Below are 25,550 nucleotides of genomic sequence, written 5' to 3'. Positions count from 1 at the left end.
TGGACACTAAATACATTATTTTTTATTATTATTTGTATGTGGGTCTCTGTCTGAATCAGGCAGATGAAGTAGTCAAATAATGCATAAGTTTATATAGGATTTTAATAATATAATCAGTGAGCTCAAATATATAGATTAATAAAATTATGTTCTCTCCAAACAGAGACTATTTAATTACCCATGGCATCTGTGAAACATTTATAAATATCAATCATTAACCTGGGTAAACAAATAACTGAACAAATTCTTCAAAACAGAGATTTTTACAGGGAACGTTCTCCAACCAGAGAAAAAAGTTAAATGATGAGCCAAATCCAGGAAGCTGAATGACCCCTCCAATACAAAAAAAAAGTCTTAGCTATTTGGGAATTAATGAACAGTCATCTAAATCTCTAAATCAAAGGGGAAATAAGACATACATTATCTAAGATCTCTAGAAATTAATAAAAGTGTCATTTTTATGACACTTATAATGACATATAAAAGTGTCATTTCCCTATATGGTACATACCTAAAGGGGGACTCACAGAATAATGTATAACTTTAGCCCAGAGATAAATCCACGCACCTATGGACACCTTATCTTTGACAAAGGAGGCAAGAATATACAGTGGAGAAAAGACAATCTCTTTAACACGTGGTGCTGGAAAAACTGGTCAACCACTTGTAAAAGAATGAAACTAGAACACTTTCTAACACCATACACAAAAATAAACTAAAAATGGATTAAGATCTAAACGTAAGACCAGAAACTATAAAACTCCTAGAGGAAAACATAGGCAAAACATTCTCCGACATAAATCACAGCAGGATCCTCTATGACCCACCGCCCAGAGTATTGGAAATAAAAGCAAAAATAAACAAATGGGACCTAATTAAACGTAAAAGCTTTTGAACAACAAAGGAAACTATAAGCAAGGTGAAAAGACAGCCTTCAGAATGGGAGAAAATAATAGCAAACGAAGCAACTGACAAAGAATTAATCTCAAAAATATACAAGCAAATCCCGCAGCTCAATTCCAGAAAAATAAACAACCCAATCAAAAAAATGGGCCAAAGAACTAACCAGACATTTCTCCAAAGAAGACATACAGATGGCTAACAAACACATGAAAAGATGCTCAACCTCACTCATTATCAGAGAAATGCAAATCAAAACCACAGTGAGGTACCATTTCACGCCAGTCAGAATGGCTGCTATCCAAAAGTCTACAAGCAATAAATGCTGGAGAGGGTGTGGAGAAAAGGGAACCCTTTTACACTGTTGGTGGGAATGCAAACTAGTACAGCCACTATGGAGAACAGTGTGGAGATTCCTTAAAAAACTGGAAATAGAACTGCCATATGACCCAGCAATCCAACTGCTGGACATATACACCAAGGAAACCAGAATTGAAAGAGACACGTGTACCCCAATGTTCATCACAGCACTGTTTATAATAGCCAGGACATGGAAGCAACCTAGATGTCCATCGGCAGATGAATGGATAAGAAAGCTGTGGTACATATACACAATGGAGTATTACTCAGCCATTAAAAAGAATACATTTGAATCAGTTCTAATGAGGTGGATGAAACTGGAGCCTATTATACAAAGTGAAGTAAGCCAGAAAGAAAAACACCAATACAGTATACTAACACATATATATGGAATTTAGAAAGATGGTAACGATAACCCTATATGTGAGATAGCAAAAGAGACACAGATGTATAGAACAGTCTTTTGGACTCTGTGGGAGAGGGCAAGGATGGGATGATTTGGGAGAATAGCACTGAAACATGTATATTATCATATGTGAAATGGATTGCCAGTCCAGGTTCGATGCATGAGACAGGGCGCTCAGGGCTGGTGCACCGGGATGACCCAGAGGGATGGGTTGGGGAGGGAGGTGGGAGGGGAGTTCAGGATGGGGAACATATGTACACTGATGGCTGATTCATGTCAATGTATGGCAAAACCACTACAATATTGTAAAGTAATTACCCTCCAATTAAAATAAATAAATTCATATTTTAAAAAAGGAAAAAAATAAACTAAGTTTATAATTACACAAGTGAAAAGAGAAATATTCAGCCTCAGAAAAACAAAGAAAAAAAAACAGCAAAACAATTCAAAGAATGTGTATAGTAGAAATAGTCAAAGATAAAATGATTACTAATAAAAAATAAATAGAAAATAAAATAAAACCCCAAACATAGGGATTACCAAGAAAAACTCAAACTTAATTAAGGAACATACATATCCCCCAAAACTTTAACTATAAGTAGACATGACGAAGAGCCAAATTAATTGTGAGAAAATGTTGTATGGTACTCAGTGACAATACATTGGAAATTCTACAGAAAATGTATATTTTGGCAAAATACAAATTTCACAACTGATTTAAGAAGAATATAATGCTTTCAAATTGTGGTAATGGAGAAAACTCCTGAGGGTCCCTTGGACAGCAAGGAGATCAAACCAGTCAATCCCAAAAGAAATCAACCCTGAATATCCACTGGAATATTGGACAGTAAAGCTCTAATATTTTGGCCACCTGATGCGAAGAGCTGACTCATTGGAAAAGACCCTGATGCTGGGAAAGATTGAAAGCAGGAGGAGAAGGGGACGACGAAGGATGAGATGGCTGGATGGCATCACCGACTCAATGGACACAAGTTTGAGCAGGCTCCAGGTGATGGTGAAGGACAGGAAAGCCTGGAGTGCTGCAATCCATGGGGTCACAAAGAGTCAGACACGACGTAGCGACAGAACAACAACAACGGCTCTTAACAAACCAATAAGCAAAGAAGTGGGAAAGTTTTGGAAGAGGTAAATAGATTTTGAGTTAATGACATGGGAATAATCATGTGTTTTTATCGTTTCCTGTTCCCATCACTCCAGAGAAATAATGGCAAAGTTTTAAAACATGTGAACATATGGCAATGAAGAGATCATGAGAGAGCCATCTGTACCTTTGGGATTTCAACAAATTTATCTGTCCCGTATTTTTAATGTTCCCTTGTTAAGTTTACTTTCCCATAGAAAGAAAAGAAAGTGGAGTTGCTCAGTCGTCCAACTCTTTGCGACCCCATGGACTGTAGCCTACCAGGTTCCTCCGTCCACGGGATTTTCCAGGCAAGAATACTGGAGTGGGTTGCCATTTCCTTCTCCAGGAGATCTTCCCGACCCAGGGATTGAACCCGGGTCTCCTGCGTTGCAGGCAGACGCTTTAACCTCTGAGCTACCAGCTTTGCCAAACCATGAGATTATGATACACCTCTTCTCAAATCCTTCCTTCTATCCCCAGCTAATAACTAGCTAATCCTTTACTAACAATAGAGAAGCATTGGAGGGAACCACATCTACACACCCACTTTCATCTGTACTTCTCTTGGCTTCACTCAGGAAACTGAAAAAAGTGACCTTCTTCCTATCAAAGATGAATTTATCATTGTGTTCAGAATTTTTTTTTTTGTATTTGGAACATGAGTTGTTTTTTTTTAATTATGAAAACATAATAACACATTTATAGGAGACTCAGAAAATGCAGAGCAAGGTTACATATAGTTCCACTGTATACTAGTTACGTTTTTCTTGTTCGCTTGTTAAAGCATTGTTTTGGGTTGCATCGGGTCTTTGTTGCTTTGTGCAGTTGTGGTGGGCGGGGGCTGTCTCGCATGCGGTGCTCGGGCTTCTCGTTGCGGTGGCTTCTCCAGTTGGGGAGCAGAGGCTTCAGTAATTGCAGTGCGTTGTTGCAACTGCTTTGTTGTTGCAACAGTTGTTGCAACAGCCCCAACTGTTGCAGGGCTCAGCAGTTGCGACTCCTGGGCTCTAGAGCTCCGGTTCAGTAGCTGTGCACGCAGGCTTAGTTGCTCTGCAGCATGTGGGGTCTTCCAGGATCAGGGATCAAACCTGTGTCCCCTACATTGACAGGCAGATTCTTTACCACTGAGCCACCAGAGGGGACCCAAGAAGTATTTCTTGTAAGAATTACTTAAAACATATGTGAAAGAGCTCTGAAGCTATTAAAAGTCACCAAATGGAAGATATACACATTAAGATACTCATAATTTGTAGTATCAGTAAATTTTATACTTTATAAATAAAAATTATTAAAATTCCATTTGTTACATTTTCAGTAACTAATGACAGTAAATACATTTAATATTAATCTTTTCATCTATATCCTTCTTGCCATTCTTTCTCTCTCTTTTGTTTCCTTATTTATCTTTTTCTACCACTTTAATCTTACCTCTCACATACAATGTCAGTAATAAGGTCATCACATCTTTCTATTAAAATTGGTATCTTGGTCTTAGTTCTGGCCTAATTCAAGCACTGATATTATAGATGCATGCTAATTAGTCTGAATGGCCAAATCTCTCACCAGTTAAGCAAATGGAAACATTTCAGGTTATTTCAGCTATCTGGTGTTAAGGCTAAGAGAAAAATACGTGTTATTTCATGGTAGAACTATTTCTTATCATTACGGTATCATGCATTCAATACGTTCCAACTTTCTGCCTTCTGGGTTTAGGTGTTTGTACCATAATTGCCACAAATTCTTTATATCCCATTTTAGTGTGGAGTTGGGTTTCTGTGAAGGAAGATTTTCTTTGTCCAATGATGAGTCAGTTTAATTTTTAAAAATGGATACTATCTATAGAATAGATAACTGATGAAAACCCACTGTCCAGCACTGCGAACTCTCCTCTGTGCTTGCTGGTGACTTAAACGGGAGGAAATCCAAAAAAGGGAGGATACATGTATCCGTTTGGTGATTCACTTTGCTGAGAGCAGAAGCTGACACAACTTTGTAAAGCAGCTATTCTCCAGGGAAAATTAATGAAAAATATTGCCTTGGTTCTTTGTATGAACACACATAAAAGCATTTTATGTTAACCCCATCATACAGAGTGTCTTCACTTTCCAGTCTTAAACTTCCAAATGGACTGAGCCCTAAAAATTCTTCTGTTAATTATCTATAAGTAATCTGGATGTATTTACCCATGCGAGTAGTGTTATAAAGGGGTTATTACATTCCCAGGCTAGCCCCTAATGTAGTCAAACACAGTTCCAGTGGTATTAATCTAAGCTCTGATTTCTGGAGCAGGAGGAGGAGGAGGGGAGGAACAGTGGGGAAGCTGTGTAGCTGGGCCAAAGGTAGGAGGTGGCAAGGCAAGAGAGGGAGAGAAGGGCTAGAGGGAGAGAGCATTCCCTGGATTTAGGCCTCTTTCTAAGCAACAAAAATCCCAAATGCACTTGGCTTTTGTGACTTCCCTCTCGGACCCTGATGTTCTTATTCAGCCCTAAGTTTCCACCATATCCGCCAGGCTTCAACCCTCCCCACCGGCACCACCCGCCACTCCCCGTCACTGAACACACTCACAAGACTTCCCTTTCTCAGTGTGAATGTGCTTTACAAGATGTTTGGAAAATACCAGTCTAAGAGGATCTAATCATTTTGAGGGGCTCCTTGTCGCAAAACCACTGAAGTCTGTCATTCTCTATGTCGGGGAATTCCAGCCTATGTAAGAACATGAAGGAGGGGACAAAAAAGGCAATGTTTTGAAGGAAGATGCTTTTCTTTTTTTTAAGGGCTTCCTTGGTGGCTCAGATGGCAGATTGTAAAGAATCTGCCAGGAGACCCAAGTTTGATCCCTGGGTCGAGAAGATCCCCTGGAGAAAGAAATGGCTACATATTCCAGTGTTCTTGCCTAGAGAAGTCCATGGCTAGAGGAGCCTAGTGGGCTACAGTCCACTGGTTGCAGAGAGTGAGACAAGAATGGGCGACTAACACTTTCAGTTCCCTTTCAGTTTTTGAAAGTCTTTATTGAATTTGTTACACATTGCTTCTGTTTTATATTTTAGTTTTTTGGCCACGAGGCATGTGGGATCTTAGTTCCCTGACCAAGGATCAAATCGGCACCCCCTGCATTGAAAGGCAAGTGTCAATCGCTGCATCACCAGCGAAATCTGGAAGACTCCTTTCTTTAGGGTTTATCCCCTCTGCTGAGCTGCACTAAGCAGTCCTTGGGGTGCACTGATCTGACATTTCCCTACCCTCCCTTAGTAGCAAAAACCTAGCCTCTAGCTGGCCCCCAACATATGTTTATAGACTGAATCAAGTAGGTTTTTTTTATTATTTTTATTTTGTTTTCCCAGGGCCAGGTGTGGGTGGAGCAGAGGGCTGGCTCTGTGTGAAAGGAGGCTGGAGGAGAAGTGAAGTTGAGGCTAGGAATACCCATGACCTTGTTCACAGATCCCTTGTTGAGATGATCCAGCAGATGCCAAAGTCCCCGGAGGATGGGCACAGCTACGATATTAGTAAATGAAGGTGACCACATAGCTTTTGTTGTTTAGAACTGGGAAGGTTTTAAGGTAGGAAAAGTAGGGGAAGTTGTTGGCCACGCTGGCAGAGTTTGCAACACTGTATGATTTTAAGGCGGACTCCCTGTTGAAGAGTGCCATGTCTAAGAAGGAGAGATACATACAGGTTTGCCAGCCTCGCTGTAACGTGGGCTTCTCTCTGGGTTCACTCTCCCCACCGTCGTGGATGAGCAAACTCTGTTCAGGGGAGGGATGCTTGGCCTCCGTGCTGACCCGAAGCCTCTTCAGACCGCAAATAGCCAGGTACTCAGTGGGGAGAGTGTTGGTACTGCACAGGGAAAGCTTCAGGTCCCGGACCAGCGTGAAGTTCAGCAGGAGCCCCAGCGCAGACGTGTCTGTGAACCAGATGGTCAGACGGTCACTGTAGCTCGTTTGCTCAATGGCAAGAGGCAGCATGGTTTTACAGCTGCACATCAGGTTGGCCAAACTGTAGTCACAGTCGCGGATGTCTGCTGAGCAGCTGCACTTCCGAATGGTGTTTTCCTTGGTGAAAATGAGCGTGCCGTTCCTCTGAGCTCTGGTGAAGCAGTTGAGTGCAAAGACGCCCAGCGCACCGATCAGAAAGAAGCTGTGCCCAGAAGGAGGTGCCATTCTCGTCTCAGCGCGGGCCAGCCAGGTTCCCCTTCATGAGCCGATTCATTGAAACTCACCTGAAAGAAAATAAGCAGTTTTGTTATCACAGCCTCTCCTTAGAAATGAGCAGCTTCTGGGAAAAAAAGGAACCCCCGAAATAACATGTCGTAAACTTTCTCACTTGCAGTTTCAGCAAAGGCAGGCGATGCTAGGAGCCCAAGTCCAGGGCATGCTGTTTTCTAAGAGCCTGGGGTGAGGGTGGGGGGAGGCCAGCAACCAGGCCCCTGAAATCTGAAAAAGTGAGCTAGAAAACTCCCGGTAGTGTCTGTTGGTGGTGAGATGAACACGCCAATAAGCAAGCAAAGAGTAGATGCGGGGGGAGGAGACCCAGTGCATCCTGTCTGTGGATGGAGAATTGGAGTGATTGGAGGGTACTGTCTGTCTTATCCACTTAAGCACGCACATTCCCTCCTCCCCCTCAATATCTGACTTCCTGGAATTCAGGAGACAAGCGGTTTCTTGTTGGAATCAGCTACCCACGTGCTGTCTGTTAACGCAGCATGCATACCGATGATGAAACAGTTAATGGTAAACCTCAATGTCTAACTAGACAAACACGCTCCCCTCCCTCTTATCGCTCTGTTTATACGACTGTTCATATTTTCCTGGTCTCCGAGACCAGGACTGTAGTCCACATTAACTGTGTCACTAGACAAGGAAAAGACCCACTGCACAGCAATTCATCACAGAGATCTTGATTTACCAACTCCTTTCCCCCAAACAAACCTTATCAATTGATTTAAATTTTTTTTATTTTTCAGTTGGTTGCACTGGGTCTTTGCTGCCGCATGGGCTCTCTCTCGTCGTGGCTAGCAGCGGATACTGCTCCTTCCAGCGCTCAGGCTTCTCGTAGCCGTGGCTTCACTTGTTACCAAGCACAGGCTCGAGTTCGCAGGCTCAGTAGCTGTGGCACGTGGGTTTGGTTGCTCGGCGGCATGTGGGATCTTCCCAGATCAGGGATCGAACCCCTGCCCCCTGCATTCGCAGGTGATTCCTATCCACTGTACCCCTAGGGAAGTCCTATGAACTGATTTCTCCAAAATGTGAAACAGTATGTAAACACTGTTAAATGATCAAATTAGGTAGGAACACATGCTGAATTGAAAGAGCAACCCTGATGTCCAACTTGGGTGAAAATGCCCTATGGGTGTCTGGCGTTTAATTGATGTGTGTGTGGTCTTCTTTTATGGTGTGATTGAAATGACACACGTTGTGAAAAAGGACACCAGATTCCAGTTTTTCAAAAATAAGTAAATTTCCCCTGACTTAGCTGATGACCAAAGAGAGAAAACAATTTAATCCAGGGTATCTATCCATATGGCGGTGGGCACGGCAAGATGCTGGGAATGAGACCTCTGAACAGGATCTGGGGACAGCTCCCGCAGGAGGAGTGCTAAGGAGACACTGATGGAAAGTCAGTGCCCAAGGGGTTAAACATGTGTCCAGAGAAGATGGTGACAGTGGGAAAGAAGCTAGGCTGACCCGCACCGCTACAAGAGGGCAGCGCAGGTCAATGCAAAACCCAAGGGGGACAGAGCTAAGAGTGCTGGGGCGGGTACACAGGCAGCACAAGGCCATCAGCAGGAGCTGGAGGGAGTCGTCTCAGCCCAGTAAACCTGAACAGGAGGTGAGACGGCGGTTCACAGCCGTCATGACGTCATCCATCCATTCATCCAACAAATGCTCATGGGGAGCTTCCTAGGTGCAGGCACTTTGCTAGCCCTGGGGATACAGAGCAGAATGAGAAAACGAACAAAGAGCTCGATGGGACTTGATTCTGCTTCCAGTGCCCAAGGTGGGCCAGGCCTGCGCGTGAGGACCGGAGGCTGGGAGAATGAAGGGGGCAAAGGCAGGAGTCAGGTAAGGCCAAGCAGAAGATACAAAAGGAAACAGAACCTGGATCCTGCCCTGAGGGCACCTATGCACAAGAGGAAGATAAAGAAGGCTGAACTGAGGAAGTCAGTCCTTGGAAGGAAAGTTATGACCAACCTAGTCAGTCAGTCAGTGAATCTGCTCAGTCATGTCCAACTCTGCAGTCCTGTGGACTGTAGCCTACCAGGCTCCTCCATCCATGGAATTTTCCAGGCAAGAGTACTGGAGTGGGTTGCCATTTCCTTCTTCACGGGATCTTCCCTACCCAGGGATCGACTGAGCTACCAGGGAAACTAGTAGACAGCATATTAAAAAGCAGAGACATTACTTTGTCAACAAAGGTCCGTCTAGTCAAGGCTATGGTTTTTCCGGTGGTCATGTATGGATGTGAGAGTTGGACTATAAAGAAAGCTTAGTGCAGAAGAATTGATGCTTTTGAACTGTGGTGTTGGAGAAGACTCTTGAGAGTCCCTTGGACTGCAAGGAGATCCAACCAGTCGATCCTAATGGAGATCAGTCCTGGGTGTTCATTGGAAGGACTGATGTTGAAGCTGAAACTCCAATACTTTGGCCACTTGATGCGAAGAACTGACTCATTTGAAAAGACCCTGATGCTGGGAAAGATTGAAGGCAGAAGGAGAGGGGGACGACAGAGGATGAGATGTTTGGATGGCATCACCGACTCAATGGACATGAGTTTGAGTGAACTCCGGGAGTTGGTGATGGACAGGGCGGCCTGGCGTGCTGCGGTTCATGGGGTTGCAAAGAGTCGGACGTGACTGAGCGACTGAGCTGAACTGCACTCCTGAAGACACACACAGATGTAGGATCATAGCAGAGAGGCAAGCTAAGAGTCCATTCAGGAAACTGGGTAAGATGTTTGATAGTGCTTTGTGTTTACTTTGAAGTTGGCACAGAGTTTGAGTTTTACTTTTTAAAAAAGTATAAGTAGTGTTTTTCTCCTTTCTAAAGGTGGATTTTTCAAACAATTTTTTAAAATTATTTTTTACTGGAGTTTAGTTGATTTACAATGTTGGTTTAGTTTCTGCTGTGCAGAAAAGTGATTCGGTTATGCACATACGTATATCCACTCCTTTTTAAGATTCTCTTCCCATATAGGTCATTACAGAGTATTGAGAAGAGTTCCCTGTACTATACAGTAGGTCCTTATTAACAGTATGTTTCATATATAATACTGTATAAATGTCCATCCCAATATCCCAAATTATCCCACCCTCCCTTACCCCTTAGGAATCATAAGTTTGTTTTGTACATCTGTGACTCTATTTCTGCTTTGTAAATGGGTTCATTTATACCATTTTTTTTTAGGTTCCACATATAAGCAATATCATATATTTGTCTTTCTCTAACTGACTTCACTCAGTACACCAGTCTCTGAAAGTGAAAGTCACTCAGTCGTGTCCTACTCTTTTCTACCCCATGGACTATATAGTCCATGGAATTCTCCAGGCCAGAATACTGGAATTGGTAGCCTTTCCCTTCTCCAGGGAATCTTCCCAACCCAGGGATCGAACCGAGGTCTCCTGCATTGCAGGTGGATTCTTTACCGCTTAGCCACCAGGGAAGCCCAAGAGTACTGGAGTGGGTAGCCTATCCCTTCTCCTGCAGATCTTCCTGACCCAGGAATCAAACCAGGGTCTCCTGAATTGCAGGAGGATTCTTTACCAGCTGAGCTACAAGGGAAGCCCCACACCAGTCTCTAGGTCCATCCATGTTGCTGCAAATGGCATTATTTCATTCTTTTTTATGGCTGAGTAATATCTTTAATACACAGATTCAACATATTCTTGTTAACTGTGTCCCTTCTGCCATTTTAACTTAGTGGATATTCAGAGTGTTCGTGTTTGCATCCACCTCACCCATGCATCCACATCGGAGTATGTTCTACTTGTTTTACTGCAAGTTCGTAGACCTGTTTTCTGCCTGTTTACATCGTTTAGTAGTGTCTATATTTCACAGGGTTTTCTTAAAGAATTTATTCATTAGTTCATTTTGTAGCAAAAGAAAGAATTTGAGAAATATGTAGAGCCATAATTCTCCCTGAACCAGAGGCTTAACGGTTTTACATTGTGTTGCAATGTGATGGTAAGTACTCCACTTAGTAAGGAACAGTGCATAACTTATTAATTACAAGACAATTTTAGATGATTATCTGTCCTAGATTCCACTGAAGGTTTCTAGGACTTCATGACCCAGAAACCTCGTCATCCCTGGACTAGGAATGCTGATGCCAGTACCACTGGCCTGCTTTGCTCCCAGACTTGGAGGGAAAGGAAGGGAGGGGCATCTACCCATCAGCTGAAACCTGGCAGCAAAGTATTGATATCATTCTCTTAAGTGTTGATACTGATCAGAGGCACAGGTGGAAAAAGACAGGGGTAAGACACTTTGGCCACCTGATGGAAATAACTGACTCATTTGAAAAGTCCCTGATGCTGGGAGGGATTGGCAGCAGGAGGAGAAGGGGACGACATAGGATGAGATGGCTGGATGGCGTTACCGACTCAGTGGACATGGGTTTGGGTGAACTCCGGGAGTTGGTGATGGACAGGGAGGCCTGGTGTGCTGCAGTCCATGGGGTCGCAGAGTCAGACACAACTGAGTGACTGAACTGAACTGAAGACAGGAAAAGAACATGAATTTCCCGGAACGAGTTGGGCTGGAGATCCCCAAAGGGATTTGTGAGCAACTTACCAGCAGTCAAAGACCTGGCCAGACCTCAGCAGGAGCCCCGCCTTCTGGATGTCAGGGAGATTGAAGGCCAGACCAAGGAGGCCAGATGGAGCCTCATGAAGGGGCACAGAGTGGGCCAAGTGTCCCTGCTAACGGGTTTACGTGGTTTCCTCAAAGATGCCATGTGGACATTGTTCTCCTTCACTCTTACTGTGGATTTCTTTCTTCAGGTTTCTTGACTGTGGATTGTGAGCACCCGACTTTCACTATGTATTAATATCTATTCATGTGTGCTCAGTCGCTCAGTCATGTCTGACTCTTCGTAACCCCATGGACTGTAGCCTGCCAGGCTCCTCTGTCCTTGGGATTCTCCAGGCAAGAATACTGGGGTGGGTTGCCTTGCCTTCCTCCAGGGGATCTTCCCCACCCAGGGATCAAACCCTCGCCTCTGGCATTGCAGGCAGACTCTTTTCCACTATTCATCTGGGGGTAAAATTCCAGACTGGCGTAAGCAGAATGGGTGCAAGCGTGTCACATTGCCCCACCCTCCCCACCCCCCTTTAATATTTATTTACTTGGCTGTGCCAGGTCTTAGCTGCCGCCTGTGGGATCTAGTTCCCTGGCCAGGGATTGAACCTGGTCCCCCTGCATCAGAAGTGCAGAGTCTCAGCCACTGGACCTGCAGACAGGTCCCTACCCCCTCCGCTTGCTCTGCCTCTTCCCATAGTTGGGGTGGCACTGTGGGAAGGACGGTTTTCTCTGGAGGCTGCTGAACTTGTAGAAGGGAACCATGGATCTGTTGGCAACTGCCAAGTGTCCAGAAGGGGTGAGCTTGCGAGTGAAGCCAACCCAGTGAAAAACAGAGATAAGAAGTAGAAAGATATTCCTAACAATCTTTTTTTTTTTTTTTCCAGCACCCAGATCAAGCCATGCCCGACATTCTTTCTTTAAAAAAAAAAAAAAGATTTATTTTGTTTTTGGTTGCGCTAGGTCTTCATTGCTGCACAGTGGCTTTCTCTGTTTGCAGAGGGCAGGGGCTACTCTCTAGCTGTGGCACACAGGCTTCTCGTTTCAAAGTCTTCTCTCGTTGAGGAGCACAGGCTCTAGGTGCGGGGACTCCGTAGCTGCAGCTCAAGGGCTTCAGAGCACTGACGCAGTAGTTGTGGCCATGGGGTAGTGACATTCTTTCTTGATTTTTAAAAAAAGATGTGAGCCACACTTTTTCCCTATTCAAGCCAGTCTGAATTGGGATTTCTATACTAAGCAGCTGAAGGAGTCTTGGTGCACTGACGTTTGATACACTATGCTTTTTTCATTCACTCAGTAAACATTTGTTGAGCACTTGCTTTATGCCTGGACTGTGCTAGAAGTGGAGGAAAGAAAGCCATTAGGAGCTCTGTCAAGGAGTTACACTCTAGTCAAGGACACACTGAACCAATAGTCACAGTGTCATGTGATAATAATCATAACCACAGTTTGTATGGGATATTCAGTCTGCACTAGGACCCCACTCCAGTACTCTTTCCCATGGATGGAGGAGCCTGGTGGGCTGCAGTCCATGGGGTCGCTAAGAGTCAGACATGACTGAGCGACTTCACTTTCACTTTTCACTTTCATGCATTGGGGAAGGAAATGGCAACCCACTCCAGTGTTCTTGCCTGGAGAATCCCAGGGACGGGGGAGCCTGGTGGGCTGCCGTCTATGGGGTCACACAGAGTCGGACACGACTGAAGTGACTTAGCAGTAGCAGTAGGACTCCCTGGGAGTGGCTAAGTTCACAGGGGAGGTAATATCTGATTAGAGAAATATTTTTTGAATGGGAAAGATAAAAGGAAAATTATCTATGTAATTAGCAGAGGGTGATCAGAATTTTTACAATCAAAAAGTAGGATAAAGAGATGGACAGTTTATGAAGATGGCAGGAGTAGCAGTCAGTTCAATTCAGTTCAGTCAGTCAGTCATGTCCAACTCTTTGTGACCCCATGGACTGCAGCATACCAGGCTTCCCTGTCCTTCACCATCTCCCAGAGCTTGCTCAAACCCATGTCCATCTAGTCAGTGATGCCATCCAACCATCTCATCCTCTGTCATCCCCTTCTCCTCCTGCCTTCAGTCTTTCCCAGCATCAGGGTCTCTCCAATGAGTCAGTTCTTTGCATCAGGTGGCCAAAGTATTGGAGTTTCAGCATCAGTCCTTCTAATGAACACTCAGGACTGATTTCCTTTAGGATGGACTGGTTGGATCTCCTTGCAGTCCAAGGGACTCTCAAGAGTCATCTCCAACACCACAGTTCAAAAGCATCAATTCTTTGGTGTTCAGCTTTCTTTATGGTCCACCCTCACATCCATATATGACCACGGGGGAAAACCATAGTTTTGACTACATGGCAGTAGGAAACCAGAGCAGCAGTAGGAAAGGGCTGTGGGGGGTCCTGTGGGGCTGGAATCCTCTGACTTGCTCTGACACATCATTTTCTCAGTGTCCCAGCCTTTCCTGTGCTCACTCCATCACTGAGATTTGCCTGCTGTGTCCTGATATGAACCCCTTCCACAACCCTAGGGGCAGGAACATAGGGAGGGGCAGGGGGCATGGGATCTATCTGTGCCCATCTTTCTATGCCATGCTAGAATCTGCCCACAAATGAACAAATGCATAGTGAAACCAGGATAAAGGTTAATTGCTTCCTTACATTCCAGTCTAATGCCATTAAAGGCATAAGGAGGATTTACTCGGTTCCACACAGTCATTCAGGGACTCAGGCTTTATTTTTTTTTAATGCTAACTTCTAGGGCCTGCAGGTCCTCCACAGCATTTTCTGCCCACATTTCATGGGCCAGAACTGAGCCACCTGACTGCAAGCAGCTTGGAAATGATGCCCTGCAGTGTGCCAGGAAGGAAGAGGAGAGCATGGGTATTGGTGGGCACTAAAAGTTACTGACCACACCTAGGCTGTAAGACACAAAGAATGACTTTATGCAACCATGGCAAAAGCTCAGATGGTGTCAGTCCTCCTAAACCTTTCAGGCAAGAGGCTGAAAACCATGTATGATCATTAACTCTTTGATCATGGAGTCACTGAACATGTCCAGAAACCAGAGCTCCTATTCAGGCTTAGTGCAAATATCATTTTTATATTGCAGTTGGAGAAATCCTGAGTGCAATTAATGTGAACAGCACAAAAGCAAAGACTCCTGAATTGAGCAGATACAGACATCAGTACTTCAAAACAAATTCCACACAGATTCCTTCCCAATCTAGGATTACACCCAAAATTTAGATAATGTTTATACTTGGCTCCAAAAGGAACGTTTCAAACTGGACTAGTTTTGTTTATAAGAAGATATTACTAGTAAGGAGATAGTGTGTCAGTGGGAGGATAGCATTTGGACCATTTTCCTGAAAACAGATTTGAAATGTCACGAATAACGATGTTTTGAATTCTATAGTCTTAACACAAAAGACAAGAAAAATGACTGTGGGAATATAGAGTAACGTTCTCCAAATCCTTGCAGCAATTAAAACTGAAGACTGATCTCAAATTTTAATTCAGAAGTAAATTTAATTTGAAATTAGGAGTGATTTTTTTTTTAAAGCGGAAAGGCAATTTAAGGAAAAGACTCAATTTAAGAAACTAGAGAAGTAAGAGAACCAGACACTGATGAGATGCTCCAGTAAGAAGCAGATAGTCTGAAATATAAATCTAAATGGCAACACGGGGTAGAAAGGCAGAAGAAATCCAGTGTCTGGATGTCCAAAAAAAAAACACTTGGATGCAGGACTTGAGGAGTTAGGCAAGGATGTCTCCCCCAAATGCCATCCCTGGAGGGTGTCCCTGCAAAAATCCTCTAATATTTGGAGGTGGTGAGAATCAGAAAAATTCCAGAAAAGGAGACAATTTGGAATCTTGGGTGTGTCCCATAAAGGGAGACATGTACCCACACTCTGGAGTGTATCAAAAGGGTGCCCACTGCTTGCTGACACAGACAGTGGCAAGACGGCCTCACTTACCACAGTGGCCTAATGGGTCACCCAAGGAACACTGCGTGTACTGTGGGAGCAAATGGCTGGGAAGCTAACTGTAAAGTGAGGTGACTGGTGGGTGCTAATTAAAGACACAGCTCGAGCGTTGTGCAGGAATGTGAAAGACTCCCAAAGAAGGTGCTGTCTGGACTGAGAAGACAGAGGCTGGGATAAAGAAAGCTGAGATGCTGAAGACAGAAAAGCAATTTCAGCAAAATCTCAGTCTAGAGTACTTGGTGTGTCTTTGGGTCATGAGGCTAGGAAAGAGGCTGGGACTGTGCCAACCAAGCTAAGGGGTCTGGTCTCCAAACTCTTCTGATCTTCACTCCTTTAATAAGAACCCTTCCCAACAGATATAGTTTTTAATTTATAAGGGTTTTAGAAATACCACACTTACATTATTTACATTGTAAACAATATACAAAAAGAATGGACTTTTAAATGTTTGAGATGAATAATGAAAATGGCTTCCCTGGTGGCCCAGCCAGTAAAGAATCTGCCTGCAATGCAGGAGACCTGAGTTTGATCCCTGAGTCAGGAAGATCCCCTGGAGAACATCATTACTACCCACTCCAGGATTCTTGCCTGGAGAATTCCACAGATGGAGAAACCTAGTGGGCTACAGTCCACGGGGTCACAAAGAGTCGGATATGATTGAGTGATTAACACTTTCACTTCACTGGCTTGTGTATATACACACCCTCTTTGGAGGTCCCTGCAAGCAACAAAAGTGAGGAGCTGAGGGTTTGTAATCAGGGGCGACCTGGGTAGATCTGTGTTCATGGAGGTGCCAGGTGGAGACTGAATTATGAGAGCAGAGACCAGACGACAAAGAGTTCTAAGTAAAAAAACACATTTCACCTGCATTTTCTTTGATGGTTTATCTCTCTCCATTTGCTGACTCCTTCTAACTCCAGGCTTTCCAGATAAATTTATTTCAATATCTGGAGTCCTTGAGGGAGTAGAGAGAACCAAGAGGGTGGGATTGAGGAGGTGGGGAGGAGGTCGAGGCTCCTGCCCTGCTGTCCCCTGCTGTACCTTCATCTTAATTCCTCTCCATCCACTCTTTCCAGGTTCAGTTCAGTCGCTCAGTCGTATCCAACTCTTTGCGATCCCATGGACTGCAGTACGCCAGGCCTCCCTATCCACCACCAACTCCCGGAGTTTACTCAAACTCAGGTGCCCGGTGCTAAAAACCGACTCTCATATAAGGGTCGAAAATCATTTTTGTTGTTGTTTGGCCCCTAAGCTGTGTCCGACTCTTTGCAACCCCATGGACTGCAGCGCTCCAGGTAAGCCTTAATATAGATTTAAATAAACACATTCTTGCCCAAGGGGATTGCTCTTTAAGCCTTATACCTACCTTGCTCCTTGTTAGAGGGAGAGCAAGGGATAAATAGAAGCATGGGAGAAGTGTGGGGTGAGACTCTTGTCTAGAACCCAGTGGCCATCTGATCTCAGGCCCACTTCCCACTTGTTCGTGGCTGTGATATCACTCTGCCCATGGAGGCCAGAGGGGAAATATTGGCTACTCTGTGTTATATGGATGAGATTCTCACAGAGGTGCTGGATGAAGGCTTTAGGTGAAGAACCTTGAGAAGGACTCTTTGAAAAAAAAAAGGATTTTCAGCATTTTCCTTTTCTTTGGCTCTGGTCCATAAGGGCACTGCAGGAAGCAGGTTAGAGATAAACACTACGTAACGCTACGTAAGATGATATCGGAAAGAGGAATGACGTGCTTAGTGTTTAATACCTCAACGCTTACGATGTTGAAGGTAATCTGGGTTTCTTCCCAATATTTTCTTACTGGGATAAGTGTTGCCTTTTCTATCTTTCTGCCTTGTCCGTGGGACGAGCCGCTCAGTTTTCACACGCCCTCCCAGGTAATTCTGAAGTCACCACCTTGTGCAGTCTCTGTTGACGAAAATCACTTCCCTTCCACAGAGGTTTACATAGCTCATCATGAGGGCCAGGAAACTGGGCTCACTGTGACTCTGAGGGGACTGGTTTCTCCTTAGAATTATACAGTAGGACCTCAACTATTTGCTGTCATCTGATGGCTTTCCTCATCCAGAGAAAGTACAAGTTTGTCTCCCCAAGTTGGAATTCAGGCAGAATCAACACCAAGCATTCAGGTCTTCGGGAGATGCAATTTAAAGTATTTTCATGATTATTAAACTCACTGGATATTTTGGATCCAAAGAGTCTTTTCTTAATAATTTCTGTTAAAATAGCATGGGGATGAAACCACACAGGGTTTAACCACACAAGGTTAAAATAAGCATAAAGCAAGATGCACGTTGTAATATTAATATATATCTATTAGTGCTATTCACTTTTACAACTACTCATAAGAACTGTAATATTAATACACAGAGTACTTTAGTAGTATTCCTAAACTATGACTTTTGTAATGTCAGAATTATATTAATACTAATAATAGGAATATATATATTTGGGATATTAGAGCATTCCAAAAGCCACCTCCGCAAACCTCTAAAGTAATGGTTCATTTAACACACTGCTTGCATTGAAAATCTGAATGGAGAACGGGCTCAGAATAATGACGATGTGTGGGGGTCTGGAGGAGGGGCCGGTGGAGGGAAGGGTCAGCACTCGTCTCCCCTTTTTCCTTGTGCTGCTGTTCAGTGGCCAAGCTGTGTCTGACTCTTTGAGACCCCATGGACTGCAGCACGCCAGGTTCCTCTGTCCTTCACTGTCTCCCTGAATTTGCTCAAATTTATGTCCATTGAGTCAGTGATACTATCTAACCATCTCATCTTCTACTACCCTCTTCTCCTTTTGCCTTTAATATTTTCCAGCATCAAGATCGTTTTGAATAAGTCGGCTCTTCGCATCGGGTGGCCAAAGTATTGGAGCTTCAGCTTCAGTATCAGTCCTTCCAATGTATATTCAAGGTTGATTTCCTTTAGGATAGACTGGTTCGATCTTCTTTCAGTCCAAGGGACTTTCAAGTCTTCTCCAGCACTGCAGTTTGAAAGCATTAGTTCTTCAGCACTCAGTCTTCTTAACCCAGACTAGTTGAAGCTGTGGCCTCAGTCCAGAGGAGCTGTAGGCAGATTTTGCCTAGACAGCTCTCAAAAGCTCTGAGATGTGGGGCTTAGAGGTGGGGGACAGAGGCATTCTCCCCACTTCGGCACTGAGGGCAGCCCAGGTCTGGCACAGTGAGGGGTGAGGGGCAGGCAGCATCATTCGGCCCCGCCTGGAGGACACACTGGGACGCTCCTGAACTCTGCTCTCCGGGAAGTGAATCGACAGGAAGTCCCTTAGCAGCAGCACGGGACAGTTAACATCCAGCGGTGCCAGAGGCACATGAAAGGGCCATTTGGGAGAGCAGGTGAGGCAATCCTGGGGACCCCAAGAAATGATTAGAGGAGACTTTATTGTGTAGACATGTGGTATGGAAGGAGGCAAGGACCTGTATCAGGAAGGTGGGGACACAAACCAGTCAATTATAAGCAGTTAGTGTTAATTTAGCCTTATATGTGCCCACTGGTTGGTGAAGCCAGGATCTCTTCAAGCATCACTTGGATTGCTGCTTTCAGATAAATGTGTTTAATGATAGAAATGAACCAATGTTCTCAAAAGCTTCTAGTCTGAGATAATTAAGAGCTAAGTGAAAACAGGCATTTTATGTTTTGAAAGCACTGAGCTTAACTGAATGTTGATATCACCCACAGTTTGCCCATTGGAGGCTGGACGCATTGCTGTTGGTATGTTGTGTAAGTCAGATCTCTGATGTGACAAAGCCCTGGTCTTCTGGTTGACCTTGGTTTCCCAGTCCCTGGTGCCTGACACGTGGAGGCCCTCCATAAACACTTGTATTATTCAAGTGCATCCCTACGTTAGCTAAGTCAGAGTGCATGTATTCCTCCTTTGCTTCCTCTTTTACTTTTGCCTCCTAGAATTGTGGAGTGTAGCATATGATCAAATCAGCAAGCAAAATCCATTTCAGCATGAATTTCAGTGCATGGCCCAGCCATGACAGAGGAAGCATGATGAACTTTTGTGTCTTAGTCAAAGAGTGGGTGTATTTGAGCTCAATAGCCTCTGAATCTCCTTGAAGGCCATCGAATGACATCTGGCATAAGTCCCAACAGGCAAACCCAACCTCTTGCGACTTTACCAGTGAGCATCCTCTAAGTTTGCAGTTGCCTTGGACCATTTCTGTGAATCTGATGGAGACACAGGACAAAACACAGTCACGCAAGATGGGGACCATGAGCCCCAAATCAGGGCCCCAGATTGCTATCTTTCCACCTTACTCCACAGACTAAAGGGAAACATGAGTAGAATCAGCGTTGAGTACATATTGATCGCATAGATATTTGTGGGCATCAGAAACTATTGTCTGAATTGCTTTTGTTGAAGGATTATAAGAACCCTGCTGCAAACTTCCCAACAATCTAACATTTAAGCATCCAGTCTTATAAAACTAACACGGGAAGAGCTTTGCTCAAATTACTGGGTCTGTATTATATGAGCGGGAGGTTGCCAAGGAAAATAAGTCAGAGTAATCCCTTTGCTAGGAGATGAGAAACAAAAAATTCTGGTAGACCTTTAATATTTTAATTACCTGCTTCCAGAACAATAAAAAGGGATTCAGGTCTTCCAGTTAACAGTTGTACATTATTACAGCCCCATAAAGTATCTTAAACTATTTCCTTAAAATGTAAGCCTTAAGCTTTTTCCTTTCATCTGCATTTAATGATTAGATTTCAGAAAAGTTAAGGGTTAAATTTTTCCTTTAGTGGTTTTAGTTACAAATATTGGAACAAAAGGCAATTTGAAATTTGTTGCTTTCTTGGAAGATTTTTAAGAGTTTTTACATGTCTACAACTAAAGGTAATGTGAGATCCTGGAAAAGAAAAAGGACATTGGGTATCTAAAAAATATCTGAATAAAATATGGATATTAGTTAATAATAATAATGCATCAGTATTGGTTCATCAATGGTGACAAATGTATACTATAGCAATGTAAGATGCTAATAAAAGGGGAGACTGTTTGTTGGGTACATGGGAACTCTCTGTGCTAGCATCACAATTTCCCTGTACGTCTAAAACAATTCTAAAATGAGACTTTTATGTGAAAAGAATGCCTTCTGATCTCATTGATGACTCACAGAAGATTATTTTTGTGACAAGAACAGGGCTCCAGTGGATAAACTTGGCTACACAATTTGGGTCAAATAGAACATCCATGAAGTGGTGACTAGGCATCACTCCAAGGACTCCTATAGAGCTCCTGGCCTTGGAGAAGATCCTGGCTTCCTTACTGACCTGGGAGACCAGGCATTTCAGAGATGCAAATGAGAAGTGGTCCTTTAATGGGAAATAGGTCACAACTGGAAAGAAGAGGCATCGGGGAAAACTGTTAGAACAAGTCCTGACGTGTGTGCGTATGTGTGTGTGTGTGTGACACTACCTCATACTGCTTATGTTGCCCCGTGTCAGAAGTGTTTTCTATTTCTCATCTGCTAAGAAATCATCAGGATTCCCAGGTGGTCCAGTGGTAAAGTATCTGCCTGCCAATGTGGGAGATGCAGGAGATACGGGTTCTGTCCCTGGGTTGGAAAGATCCCCTGGAGAAGGAAATGGCTGCCCACTCCAGGATTCTTGTCTGGGAAATCCCATGGACAGAAGAGCCTGACGGGCTACAGTACACGGGGTGGCAAAAAGTTGGACACAACTGAGTTCAGGTGCGTGCACACACACACACACACACACACGAAACCACCCTCATCTCTTAAACTGTCTTCACATCTTTCACGAATCTTTGGTAGACTAGATTCACGGATGACAGTTCTTGCCTGCCTCCAGCCTCTTCTAGGTCTACCTCAGTTAACCATAAAGGAAAAACCAAGCTTGTATAAGCAAATCTATAGTCACATAGAAAGTCAGTGCTTGTTTATGTCAGATTTTTAAGCCACTCTAATCAGGCTGTCCTTAGGGTGACCCCACTGGAACGATTGTCATCAGGTTCCCAATGACTCCCATCCCCCAATGTGTCAAAAGCCAATGGTTAATTTCCTTGTCTCATTTTGCCTGACCACTCACTATCATTTGATATGGTTGCCCACTCCCTCCTTCCTGAGCAAAGACCCTTCTGTTCTTCCTTTCCATTGCATGCCCCTGTTTTCTAGCCACCTCAGTGGTCACTCCTTCTCAGTATCTGGCTAGCATCTTCTCTCCTTCCATGATGTTGTTGCATACCTCTTGCTCAGCAACTGGCTCTCTTCCCCATGTATATCCACTCCCTTGGATATTGCATGCTGACCCCTGCATTTCAGTATTATCTATATGCTGATCATAATCCAGCTCCCAAATCCTCCCTTGAACTTCACGCTCATGTATCCAGCATCTTACTTGATAGCTCTACCTGAATATATAACAGACACCTCAAATTTAATTCGTCAAATGTACACTACTTGACTCCTAAGAAAGTTCAGACTGCTAGATGAGGAAGAGATGTTATTGCATTAACGTTTTACTACACAAAACTTTGGGCTTCCTGGGTGGTGCAGTGGTAAAGAATCTGCCTGCCAGTGCAGGGGACGCAGGAGATGCAGGTTTGATCCCTGGGTTGGGAAGATCCCCTGGAGAAGGAAATGGGAACCCACCCCAGTATCTTGCTTGGAGAATCCCATGGACAGAGGAGCCTGGTGGGCTACAGTCCATGCGGTCACAAGGAGTTGGACACGACTGAGTGACTGACATGCACACACACAAACCTTTACTGCCCCTCAGCCCTGTATTCCCAGGGTTAAACTAGCTAAATATAGAAAATGGTCATTGATAAGAGGCAATGTACTTTCAAATAAGAAATGTGGGAGTTACATGTGTGTTGAAAAATGACTAAAATTAGGAACTACACGTTTCCTTAGTATTAATAATAATATTTAATGAGTGCTTCTTTTGGTGCCAGGTACTGTTTGAAGTATTATTGCATGTCTTATATCATTTAATCCTTGCAATAATCTTAAAAGTAGATATTATGACCCTAATTTCACTATCAGAAACACAGACATAGCATGGTCACAGTCACAGAGCCGTAAGGAAACAGCTAAGATTTGAACCCAGACAGCCACATATACTCTAGGGAGTCATGATGGAAATGACAGTCGTATTTCCCATCCTAGGGTTGAGTTCCTACTCACATGACATCCTGTACCTTGGATTCCATTACTAGATTCTGTGGCCTTTAACCCCAAGTGTGTATAAAACCTCAAGCTAAGTGAATGGGAAACAAAAGGAGAGAAGAGAGTTCCATTTTGCACAAGCATCAGAACACTTTTTTTTAAGAAGACACTTGTAAATTAGATCTTTAAGGACAACATTGGTTGAATGCTACTTCTTTTGACATGGTCAGGGAACATGGGACAAAGACTTCTGGAGAGTGAGCCAATAGGCAGTCTTAACTAAAATATGCAGCTTTCTAATTGACACAGGTTCTTGTGAGAGTTAATTAATCAATGGTTGCAAACCCTTCAAGCCTTTCCTGTAAATGGCTTGGTATGCTTGTATGTGTGGTAAGTTGCTTCTGTCGTGTCTGACTCTCTGTGATGCTATGGGCCATGGCCCGCCAGGGTCCTCTGTCCATGGGATTCTCCAGGCAAGAATACTGGAGTGGGTGGCCGTGTCCTTCTCCAGGAGATCTTCCCTGACCCAGGGATCGAACCCATGTCTCTTACATCTCCTGCATTGACAGGTGGGTTCTTTACCAATAGTGACGCCTGGGAAGCCCAAATGACTTGGTATACACTTAGCTAATCTGATCACTGGTGCTCCAGCTCAGCGCATCTGGCCCCTGATCACACAGCCATGGGAAACTGGGTGATTGTCTCTTCTGACCACGGACACAGAGACATGATCCACTGCGCCTGATTTGTTTTTTCCGTCCACACCACGTGGCTTGTGGGATCTTAGTTCCCCAACCAGGGGTTGAAGCCAGGCCCCTGGCAGTGAGAGTGCCACTGAACCACCAGGAAATTCGGCAGACCCTGAATTTTAAAGGTAGATAGTATACTAGGTTTAAGTAATTAAAATACCGAGGTGAAAAAGAAAATTGAGAGATCCAAACCAGCTGTTGAGAAGTATTCATGTCCATAGATGCTTTGTCGGACCTGTTCTTTTCAGAAAATGCCCAATTTCTGTCAAAAATATGATGTGAAGTCTTTTATCCCTTTCAAACATTTTAAAATAATGCATTACATTGAATTATTTGGTATAAAAATAAAAGTAAAAAAACTTCCCAAAGATCACTCTTTTCATCAAAAAAATTTTCAAGCAAAAGAAGTCTGATATTTCTGGCAGTTTTTAAGAACAAGTTTTTATGAATATTATGCCCAGTTCTTTTGAAACATTTCCTTTCCTCAATATGCACCAAGACACGTATTGCTAAGAAACTCCCCCAAAACATATTTATGAAACAATGGAATATACATAGAACTGTGTAAGGATAACTGGTTTTGACTAAGACATCCCTATAAGCCTGTTGCTTTTGCTATAGTATTTATCGTGTTTGTTTCACTTTTGAATACAGGGACCAATTTTTTTAAAAAGTTAACCAGTCTAAATGTTGATGCTCATTTAAATTTGATTTCTTCTTGTCTTCCTATGTTTTCTAATGAAGAGTGTGTAAATAAACAGTAAATATAACACCATTATATAAATATAACATTATTAGATAAAAACAAAGAAACGATAAAAACCAATGTTTTGAGAGTTCCCAGTTTTGCTTGTGATCGCAATAAGGAAAAGAGATATAACACATACTTCTTTCACTGAGTTCTTATTTAGTGTTAATGACCAACAGGAAATATAGCTGGATTTTTTTGTTGTTCTTTTTTTTTTTTAAATTTTCGCCAGATCTTAAAAATAGAAACAAGAAGCCCAGATTCCACGGAGATATCTGTTACATAATATTAACCTAAGTGAGTCTATCTATTTAGGGAATAATGAGAAGACCATTTCATTCTTTGCTTGATGTTCTGAAAACATTTCCTTTGAAAGGAAAGAGAATCTCAGTACAAAGCGATTCACATGCCCGGAAGCTTAAAGGAGAGTTTCACGGTGAAAGTGACTCATAAGTGTGCATTATACTCATGAAACACAAACACTGCAGAAGAAGGTGGTGCTGATGGTGGCTCTTCAAACATTGCAGAACTTTCCTGCCATGCAGCAGAAATCTGAAGCTGTAAAAAACTGTTAAGCTAGATAGGCTTTTCAAAAAAGAACAGAGAAATGACTTACATCTCAGAGCTCCACTAAGAGGTTGTCTCCTGCACTCCCGGGCTGATCCTTCACTCAGGCTTGACAGCTGGTGTGATCTGCCGGCAGGAAGGACGGAATGCCTGTTCTTGCACTTGCTGTTCTTTTCCGTTTTCAGAAGGCCAGTGGCCCTGGTCATTTCCATGGCAACCAGAAGCACGCTGCCAGCCCTCCAGTTTCATGAACCACACAGCAGAAGAGAACCCGTCTTGGTCACTGCTGGCCACTCTTTGGGAGTTCCAAAGTGGAAAGCTTCCAGAAGAGTCAAAGGAGACTGCTGCTCTACGCTGACCTGAAGGGCTGACGGTGATGCGAGGAATTCCACTTTAGCAGGAAATTGAATGGATTAAACATGGAGCGTGGAAGACCCCTCGATGCTTTTACTATCATGCTCATGCTTTGTTCCACTCTTTTTGGCCCAGTGAATTGTTACTTATGGCAAACACCCGAACTAGTATAAAAATTGTCCCAGTGTAGTTGTTCCAAAGAGAAAATGAACTCATTTTAGCTCCAAAGACATAGTCCTGCCGAGAGATTATTACACTGTGTGAAGTAAGTCAGACAGAGAAAGACAAAGATCATATGATATCACTTATCTGTGGAATCTAAAATATGATGCAATTTTAGTATATGTGCTGCCAAAGCTAGCGCTAAAATATGATACA

The 25,550-nt window shown here is 43.5% G+C and overlaps 1 protein-coding gene across 2 annotated transcripts; it reads right to left on the bottom strand.

Moving 5' to 3' along the window:
- Positions 1–25,199, bottom strand: C1H21orf62 (chromosome 1 C21orf62 homolog). 2 transcript variants are annotated; one of them, XM_005201104.5, is made up of 2 exons: positions 7,128–8,987; positions 1–7,023 (listed from the first exon to the last, which is right to left on the bottom strand). In XM_005201104.5, the coding sequence occupies exon 2, from the start codon at positions 6,962–6,964 to the stop codon at positions 6,308–6,310; it is 657 nt and encodes a 218-aa protein (XP_005201161.1). In that variant the 5' UTR covers positions 6,965–7,023; positions 7,128–8,987; the 3' UTR covers positions 1–6,307.
- Positions 25,200–25,550: the final 351 nt, after the last annotated feature.

Source organism: Bos taurus, chromosome 1, assembly GCF_002263795.3.
Source record: "Bos taurus isolate L1 Dominette 01449 registration number 42190680 breed Hereford chromosome 1, ARS-UCD2.0, whole genome shotgun sequence".
Taxonomy (NCBI): domain Eukaryota; kingdom Metazoa; phylum Chordata; class Mammalia; order Artiodactyla; family Bovidae; genus Bos; species Bos taurus.
The sequence above is the reverse complement of the archived record's forward strand: the minus strand, read 5'-3'. Positions and strand labels throughout refer to the sequence as shown.

What these genes read in the sequence shown, in the direction of transcription:
- C1H21orf62 (XM_005201104.5), bottom strand. Translation starts at nt 6,964, where the DNA reads ATGGCACCTCCTTCTGGGCACAGCTTCTTTCTGATCGGTGCGCTGGGC.